The sequence below is a fragment of the Electrophorus electricus genome, chromosome 2, assembly GCF_041902795.1.
Source record: "Electrophorus electricus isolate QZ-2024a chromosome 2, ASM4190279v1, whole genome shotgun sequence".
Lineage (NCBI taxonomy): Eukaryota > Metazoa > Chordata > Actinopteri > Gymnotiformes > Gymnotidae > Electrophorus > Electrophorus electricus.
In genome coordinates, this window is record NC_137498.1 from 24,244,480 (window position 1) to 24,253,908 (window position 9,429).

Here is a 9,429-nt window from a genome sequence, read left to right on the forward strand (position 1 = left end):
GTTGACTACAATTGTATATGAAAAGGACAAAAAAAACATTTAGTAACAGTGATAAAATGATCACTGTATGTGTATGATACACATACGACAGAATTCTGTTTAATGCAGTTTCCCCATACCAAAATTCTGATTTGCATAAATCTGAACTTAGAGCTCCACAGTTCAGTCACAGGGAGACAATAGACTGACTTTCTGCAGGTCTTGCTGATGAAAAAATAAGCAGAAGTACAAAAGGTGCTACCCACCAGACAACCAATAGGTTTCAGGACTTATTATTGCATATATTGTCCCTCGTTAGTTCCCGAAACAGAATTTTGTCCCAGATTTTATCCCTCTTCATTTTAGACATTACGATCCAAGTCTTCCTTTGGTTAGTACAAGAAATAGAATTACTTGATCTAAACTAAAAGCAGCAGTGTTATTACTGTTAAAAAGATATACTGCCATAATTAGATAAGGTGAAACCAAGTAATGAAGCAATTACGTCCCCCACATTTTAGATCCATGTTAAATTTATTATGTGGTTTTTGATGTACAGGAGTTTATGTTCTTCCTAAACTGAATCCAAAAACACGTTCCTTATGGGAAAAAATAAAAAAAACCAAACATCTACAATTTTCACTGTAAAATTAAAATTAACATAAGAAATGATATTATGTATGGGCCTATCACATTCTACAACATACCTAATAACCAAGAAAAAACATTAGCTGTATGCACTATTATCTGCCTTAAAACCAATAAAGGGCTAACTTCAATAAAGAAATGTCCTTTGTATGGCATGTTGGTGACCAAATAAGACATTACAAAAATCATCTTTCCCTATGGCTTGACATGAAAGCTGGTGTGAAACCGAAAGTAATGGTCACAGGAAGCGCCTCACTCCTTCCTGCGCTTTTTCTCATGGTCATAGTCCTTAGAGCGCCCACTGGTGGATGGTCTTTTGGAACCACCATGTTGCTTGGCCTCCTCCAAGAATTTGTCCAGACCGAAAGGATCCTCCTCAAATTGGACAGGTCCATCCCTGCGTGGACCGTGGTCAGTGCCAGAGAACTCCCGATCAGGCACAAACCTGATGAGCAGAATAGGTTACACAGTGGCTGACATTCCTGCAATGATGTACATGAGGTAGCAACAGAGAACAAAGGTTTTAAACCAAATAAAATATGTAGGCAACAAAGTTGAAAAACATGGCTTCTCATCTATAATCCATCTCAACTTTAGTTGTTCTTACACATTATGTCAGTTCTTCAAGTACTTTCTATGGTCATTATGGTATAATGTTCATATAATTTCTTTACAATTCTTATGACAATATCTACTAGTCAGTTCAGAAGGAATAGCCACAGCTGATACTGGGATCTCATGGTGTTACCTGCTGCTCTGCATGAGTGTGTCCAGGTCATCTCCATACATATCCTTATCAGGATTCTTGCTGGGCCTGTAGAGGTTTTGGGCCATGTCTCTGCCACTCCTGAAGGGTTGGTCATACACATTATATGTCTCATCCTCACCTCCAGCGAAGCCACTGTCCATTCCCTGAGGCATACACAGAAGATAAAGACTCAGTTCATACATCCAGTACAAACATGAAAAAGAGAGAATCCATTATGACACTTGTTTACACTTTTCATGTCTCCCTCTATTGGCTTATCTGAAATAAGTCAGATATGGGGAAAAATAAATAAATCAATGCAGCACCAGTGGGAAGTTTTTTTGTTTTACCCTGCTCTGGTTGAAGAGCCTCTGATCGTACTGAGCCTCACTGGAGATACGAGGATTAGGCTGACCCAGTGCAATCAGCTCACTGATGTCTCTGTCCTGATCCCTCTGCAGTTTAGACCTGGGCAAGACACAGAACACCACCATCAATACCTTCTCCAGGAATTCAGAGAATGGAAAAGGCAATGCAAAGCGCCCCACTAACAAATAACCAAGAAAATGGGGATTGTTATGCAAATGCATTTCACATAACAATGACTTAAAAAAAAAAAGAAAAAAAAGGAAAAAAAAAATCAGGAATATGGGCTACATTTATGAATAAAACCGTTCAGTTATTATACTTTTAATTATATAAAAAGAAAAGTCAAAGTAGTAGAAAAGCATACACATGTTAGTCATAAGCATATAATCTAGAAGCATTTGAGATCAGATAATGCTGTCATGCAGTTTAAACTGAGACACATGTCCCCAATACTGGTACTACTTGAACTGGCCATGGCTTGACTGTCTGGCCCATGAAAGATTCAGTGGGGTGGAGTAAAAAATTCATGTACCTCTTATCAGGGGCAGCTCTGGAGATGTTTCTGTCATGCTGTCTCTCTTTCCGCCTATCATGACGGATCTCATCACGCTCCCTAACCTCAGTGTCCTCACCACCTGCTGGGAGGGAGATAGTGTGTGTGAATGGATGTGTGTACATGTAAGAGAAAGTCCTATTCAACACCTGATCAGAGACATTGTGTGCAGGCAAAAGGAAACCCAGGTTACTGTTTTTGCAGCGTTATCACTATTCCTAATCAAGGGCACGGGCCTAGTATTTGATAAAGCCATGGTCAGCATCATGGCTGCTGCTCAGTACAGGAATTAAAAGTGGTTTCTTTTATCCACTTAAACAGCCATCATAAAAATATTGAAAACATAGAACATTTGCATTAAAATCTGCTGCTAATGTGTGACAAAAACAGACTGACATTTTATCAGCAGTCAACCTCAGTAAGGGAACCAATAACCTAGCCACAGAATGTAGACAGGCATCTTCACCATTAATCGATATACACCTTTGTCTGCGTGACCTTTGATCCCTGCTCTCCGGTCTCGGGCCATTTTTGCCAGCTCCCTGAGCTTCTCCTCTTTCTTCTCCTTCTCCTTCTGTGCCATCTTCTTTTCCACCTGAGCTCGCATCTCTACTGCTTCTCTGGCCTGTGCACATCACATCATGCACATCCTAAACACAACCTTTATTTTACTGAACTGACAAGTCTATGGCCTATCTATATAAATAAATGGTTTCCTGGAAGTCTAAGCAGAGTAGAAATATCACAAACGGTAATAGCACTTGTAAATATTGTTTATGCAAACACCTATGAATACATACCAAATAAAGGTGCTGTCAACTTTGCATTTAGCTACATTTAAAAGAGAAACAGTGTACCTTTCTGTCTGCAATATAGAGAGCCTCGGCTAACTTTGCAAAATTTTCATTGATGTGGACTGTCTGAAGGCCTCTTCCATCAGCTGCCAGGCGTTTGTCAAGTGGGATGGTGTAACCCTGAAAAACAGCAAATAAAGAATGGAAAAACCCCCACATATTTTGGCCTCCAGACAGAGACAACCAACTGAATAATTGAGAACTTTGGTTTCTGGGGTGCACGTGAAGAAATCATGAAACCTTTGCATTCTTCCAGTTTGAAATGCAGGGAGGAATCTTCCACTCTTGTTGTTCTTTTACAGTCATCTGAGGAAAATAGAAGCAAAGTACCCTTACAGTGAGTTAGGGTGCATATTCAAGAAAGGCATGAAAGCACCTTGGGTAAAAGCCTACAGAGAGGCTGATGGCATTCTACCTTTCTGCTGGGGGAGTGCATGACTGGGGCAGGAGGGGAGGGAGGGCCACGAGGAATCTTCTTATTAATCCTATAAGAAAAGAACCCACACAGGTGCAACATACAATACAAACTGTTCATTTAGTGTACTTTACCCTGAATTAGTAATTAATGCAAGCTACTGGGGATCAGACAGACTATGCTTACATAATGCTAGGTTGACTCCCACATGCTTTTATGCATAATCGGACCTTAAGAGCTTGTGACCTACTTAAATCGTGGCGGCTCCATTGGGTCTTTCTGCATTTCCACCATGCGAATAACTCTCTGCTTGGCCCCCGAGTTGAAAGCCACTCCCTGCTGGGAGGGTGTGTACCTGTTAGAAATGGGAGAGTCACACTGAATTAGAAAATAGGGGTATCACATAACTGAATGTGGACCGACCTCAAAACAAAACTTCTTGTCTTACCGTATGTACTGCGCTGGGGCCTGTTTATCTGCAGCACGTACAGGCATGGCAGCAGCAATCTTCTGAGAGACCTGCTTTTCTAGAGCAGCTCTAGTCTTCTCTGTAAGCTGAAAAAGAGAAAAAGATTTTAAGAAACTGATCACACAAGGCACACATTGATGAATTTATGAAATTAAGCAATAACAAGCAAAAAAAAAAAAAGACTGGATCAGGATTCACAAGATTAAACATCTAGTCTAATCTAGTCACTCTAGTAGAAAGTGCCATTATTGTTGGTGATTTCAATATTCATGTTGATAGTGCTCAAGACTCTCTTGCCTTTAGTTCTACATTAGAAGCAATTTGTTTCACCCAATGTATAAGAGAATCCACCCGAAAAATAGAACATAATGGTGCCATACTAAACTTGTAGTCTTCCAGCTTGCATGGAAGGAGAGAATTCTCAAGTATAGAAAGGTACTTATTACCACTTGCACAGCTTATCTCCTGACCCTTATAGAAAATAACAAAAGTAATCCTAGATTTCTATTTAGTACAACTGCACTTCTAACTAGGAATAAACCTGACACCAATGCGCAGATTACATCAGATAGTAGTAATGAATGTATTAATTTAATTCATGAATTAATGTGACATTGGGCAGCTACTTGGAGATCAGAACAACCATGCCAAAAAGAATCCTTTACACCCATCCAGGAGCCAGAACTTACATCTATGATCTTGTGCTCAAAACCCTCCAATTGCTTACTAGATTCACTGCCCACACACTTTAAGGAAATACTACCTAAAGCAATTGAACCTTTATGAAATGTAATAAACTCTTCCTTGAACATTGGCTATGTACCTAAATCATTCAAAATATCAACTTATCAAAAAAATCTAACCTCAACCCATGTCAGCTGTCAAACTATAAGATGATCTCAAACCTTCCATTTATTTCCAAGATCCTAGAAAATGATGCAGCTCAGCAGCTAAGATAAGTGAATCAGAACCAACTACATGAAGTCTTTCAGTCAGGGTTTAGGTCTCATCATAGTGCAGACAACACTGATTTAAGTAATTAATTACCTGTTGTTGGCCTCTGACCAGAGTTATGTCTCTTTGCTTATATTACTTGATTTGAACGCAACATTTGAAACTATATAATCACTAAATTTTAGTAGATAGCCTCGAAAATGTTGGGATTAGGGGGATAGCCCTTTCCTGGTTTATATCTTATCTAGCTGGTCGCTACCAGTTTGTTAACATAATTGAAGACTTCTCAGCATATAACAAGGTTAGCTATGGTGTCCCAAAAGGATCTGTTCTAGAGCATCTGCTTTGTTCTTTATATATGCTACCTCTAGGTGACATTATATGTAACCAGTGTGCTAGTTTCTACTGCTATGCTGATGATACTAAGCTATATGTTTCAGCCAAACCAGAGGACATATCAGCTTTGTATTACTGAGGAATACATAATAGGATGTCAAGGCACTGGATGTTGAGAAACTCACTTAATTCTAAAAGGGGCTTCTATTAGACCCACAGACAGCTAGTCCCTTGCTCTCCCTTTACTCAATGGTCTCCCAATCACATCTTCTCTAACAGTTAAAGATCTTGGAGTAATTATGGATCAAAGTATCTCGTTTGAAGCTCATATAAATAGTATTGCCATTTACCTTTCTCCACCTCAGGAACATTACAGAGATGAGGAACATTCTCTCCTCACATGATGAAGAAAAGCAAGTCCATGCATTTATCACTTCAAGATTGGAGTACTGTCATGCTTTAATATCTTGCTGTACCACTAAGTGCCTAAACAAGCTCCAGCTGGTTCAAAATGTAGTGGCCAGAATTCTTACTAGAACTAGAAAATTTGATCACATCCCTCCTCTTAGCTACTGTACATTGACTCCGAGCAAAAATTTGTATCGATTATAAAATACTTCTGGTGACTTACAAAGGAATGAATGGTTGTGCCCAACAATACCTTAGAGAACTCCTAATGCATTATGACCCACCACATCTACTTAGATCAAAAGGTGCAGGTGCTTAGATCAAAAGGTGCAGGCTCTTTACTAGTGCCAAGAATAAGAAAAACTACAGGGGGCACAGCCTTTTCCTATAAAGCTCCCGCACTATGGAATAACTTTACTGTAAATGTTTGTGACTCAGATACAGTCTCAATATTTAAGGCTTGGCTGAAAACCTATCTGTACAGTCAGACATTTTATTAACTACTTCCCATCTTAGGTAAAGGTGTAGCTCTGGGGGTCCATGGGCATTAAGTGTTATGGTAAACTGGGATGTTATGATGCCATCACTTCACCTCTCTTGCGTCACTCAATTCTCTTGACTGAGAGCGGCGGAGTGCTAATGTGCCAAGGTTCCCTCATGTCTGAGTTTCTTTCTGGCTGTCCTTTTAGCTATACTGCCATAGCTAGATCTGACATCTAGAGTCAGAGTCCAGATTATATTTCCCCAAATTACACACCCATGCACATGGACATGCCTAATTCTCTCTTTCTGCCAAGGTATACCTACCTCTGATGTTATGTTACTGAGCCTCAACCTGTCACAGCTGCCAGGGCTACTCCCACCACCCCGATGTCTCCTGCTGTAGCCCACCACATCTCCACCCCTGCCAACTACTTCTCCATTGCCCTCCATTGTTCTTGTGTGGGATGGGTTTCGGACACGTGCACACCATCGGGACAAGACTAGGACTTCTACAAAACTAGACTAGACATTAATTGCTTATTTTTTCAATCATATTATTTATTTGTCACTTTCACTATTTATTCTGCTCCTTATTGTCTATATTGTTATTATTGTTGTGACCATTGTCAGACAGAGAAGGATGCCCCCCCCCCCTCCCCCCTTTAAGTCTTGGTTCCTCTCAAGGTTTCTTCCTCATGCTCTAGGGAGTTTTTTGTCCTTGCCACTGTCACTCTTGGCTTGGAATATGACATTTGTTATGCTGCTTTGTGACAACATCTATTGTAAAATGTGCTACATAAATACATTTAACTTGACTAAACAAAAATGTTAGTGACATTACTTTATTGTCTTTACAGATATCTGTAAAATGTACAGGCATGTCAAGAGTTATGATGGGCTTACTGTCTTATGCAAGACATGCGACTGAAGAACTATTACCTCTTTAACAGCTTCCTCGTCTGGCCTCTGTAGTTCTGGAGCATCTTCACTGAGAACTTCCTTAGGAAGCAGGTCTGTATATTTACTGAATATGACCTGTTTATAGGACAAGAAGTGTGAGCAGACATTTCAAGAAACTCCCCTCTTCAACAATGGCAACTTAATATCACAACAATACAACACCCACCTTATCCTTCCCTTGGCCTTGGCGAGCAATGGCATCGTATTTGATTTTGCCTTCAGCATCCACCTGCAAAGCGAGGGCATTGGAGGTCTTTTTCTTCCTTCCCATCTCCAGTGGGTATTGAGCCACATGGATCTCTGGGAATGCACCTCCATCGCCAAAATCCTTTAGAAAGAAACACAGTACATTTACGGCATTTAGCAGACGCTCTTATCCAGAGTGACTTACAAAAATACTGTCATTTACTCATAGAATACATCCTAGCCAGTACAGTAGGTTAGATGCCAATAAACCCATGATCTAGAATACTGTAGAAATACAGGGATCACTACTGATGCCTAGAAGCATAAAATACATAAGGTCTATCTTAAACAATGATAAGTGTAATAAACAATATAGTAAAAATATAACCAGAATTCCAAATTGGGATCATAATCAAAAGCAGAAATTTGAACTTTAACTAATAGTGGTGGGTACCTCGAGACTTCGGGGAACCCATCCTTTTCTGGAACCATAGGGCGCGGGTTCTCTGCGAGTGGACACCAGTGCTGTGGACTGAGACCTCTGGGCTCTGACCCTCTCTTCTGTCTCCAGCTGATCCTGGGACAGCTGAGTGGGCGCGGGTAGAAAGCTACAAGAAAAGAAAATTATACAGCAGGTTTTCTCAGTGATAACGCAGAACTCAAGGACGATAATAATCCTAAGTAGCTAGAGATGGGATCTTTTCAGATTTTTATTGAAGAAAAAAGGAACACCAAACAGCTGTACGCCACGCGATGAAATGTAGACTAGCTAGGTTAGCTAGCTAAGTGGATAACCTACATGACTAAGACCAACACGAGACGACACTTTAGCTAGTTAGCTAACGCTAGCTAGCTGGATAACAAGCAAAGTGTACTATTCATAACATCTAAATCGAAACATCCAGCTAAATGTAGATATAACTAATGATAAATTAACTAGCTAGTTGCTGGCTAAATTAGCTTGCTAGCTACCCTAGCTAACCTTATGCTAGCTAGCCAATTTACAACTACGTTGTAAATAACAGCTAGCTTTCTATACACCTATCTAGGTATTTAAGCCCTCGATTAGCTAAAATAATTAAAGAAAACAAGATAACGGTTATCCTGTTTTAAAGGATTAAAATTCAAAGCATAACCAATAATAAAATCAGTCGATTTCAGATAACATTAAGTCCTAAAATCGTTTGCGGGCAACTCACCTCGCCAGCGACATTTTCCTTTCCTCGTTGAATCTGACGTCATACAAGATGTGTTTGTATCGCGTTGTTTCAGGAACAAAAGCTCATGTTTATCGTACTCACGAAAAATCCCAAAGTATGCGAGATGCTGCTTGAAAATATTCAGCAGTTCTTCAGTCATTCATTTGTGATCATATAGTTACAAAAATGTTATCGATAGATGAATTATGGTCTGTAGTTTAGTATTTAGGGACACGTTTAATGGCACGTTTCTCAGGCTTAAGAAAATGAATGGTAATCGATTAACACAATTACGCTGAAATGTATGTTGATAGTAAATTTCAAATACCTGCGTTTGCAATAGATGTATGAAAATTATTTTCAGAACTGAAGTAAAAATAATATATGTAATTTGAAATCAGTTTCAATAAAATACATTGAAAATACTGAAAGCGTGTTTGTTATAGACTTACTGACTGACTATTACACTGACTATTAGGTATATTGCAGACATAGTTTTGGGGAAACTGCCTCCAGTATCATGCAGATGTTTGCACGAACAAGCATCAACTCTGCAGAGAATAAGTCAAAAAATGAATTAGTAATGAATATATCAAGGTGTTGTGAGCCAAATATTTCTGGATTCTTTTGCATGATATACTCAGATTCGGAATTCAGTAAAAGTAAAAGTCACAATGTCTGAAATTCATAATGGTTGGAATCCAGACTTAATCAAATTTCCCACTTTACCTCTATTTAGTTTTCAGTAGATATATATAATATTAAAATTCTTTTTTTCATTTGATAGAAAGTACTACCCTCCAAATGCTATTTTCCCCCTGTTTTTTAACTACAAAATAGAGTTTTTGCACTACATGCCTGATAATAA

The 9,429-nt window shown here is 39.2% G+C and overlaps 1 protein-coding gene across 2 annotated transcripts; it reads right to left on the minus strand.

Moving 5' to 3' along the window:
- Positions 1-494: 494 nt before the first annotated feature.
- On the minus strand, positions 495-8,608 carry snw1 (SNW domain containing 1). 2 transcript variants are annotated; one of them, XM_027001389.3, is made up of 14 exons: positions 8,562-8,608; positions 7,817-7,970; positions 7,343-7,504; positions 7,156-7,251; positions 4,015-4,121; positions 3,817-3,921; positions 3,567-3,636; positions 3,392-3,457; positions 3,155-3,271; positions 2,781-2,922; positions 2,277-2,379; positions 1,726-1,843; positions 1,376-1,539; positions 495-1,072 (listed from the first exon to the last, which is right to left on the minus strand). In XM_027001389.3, the coding sequence occupies exons 1-14, from the start codon at positions 8,573-8,575 to the stop codon at positions 880-882; spliced, it is 1,611 nt and encodes a 536-aa protein (XP_026857190.2). In that variant the 5' UTR covers positions 8,576-8,608; the 3' UTR covers positions 495-879. The 2 variants fall into 2 exon arrangements, with proteins under 2 accessions (XP_026857190.2, XP_026857180.2); XM_027001379.3 differs by having other exon boundaries at positions 2,277-2,382.
- Positions 8,609-9,429: the final 821 nt, after the last annotated feature.

What these genes read in the sequence shown, in the direction of transcription:
- snw1 (XM_027001379.3), bottom strand. An exon ending in GCCCCAGCGCAGTACATACG is followed by an intron (nt 3,922 to 4,014) that starts GTAAGACAAGAA and finishes CATTTCTAACAG; the next exon opens with GTACACACCCTCCCAGCAGG. An exon ending in CAAACTGGAAGAATGCAAAG is followed by an intron (nt 3,272 to 3,391) that starts GTTTCATGATTT and finishes GCTGTTTTTCAG; the next exon opens with GGTTACACCATCCCACTTGA.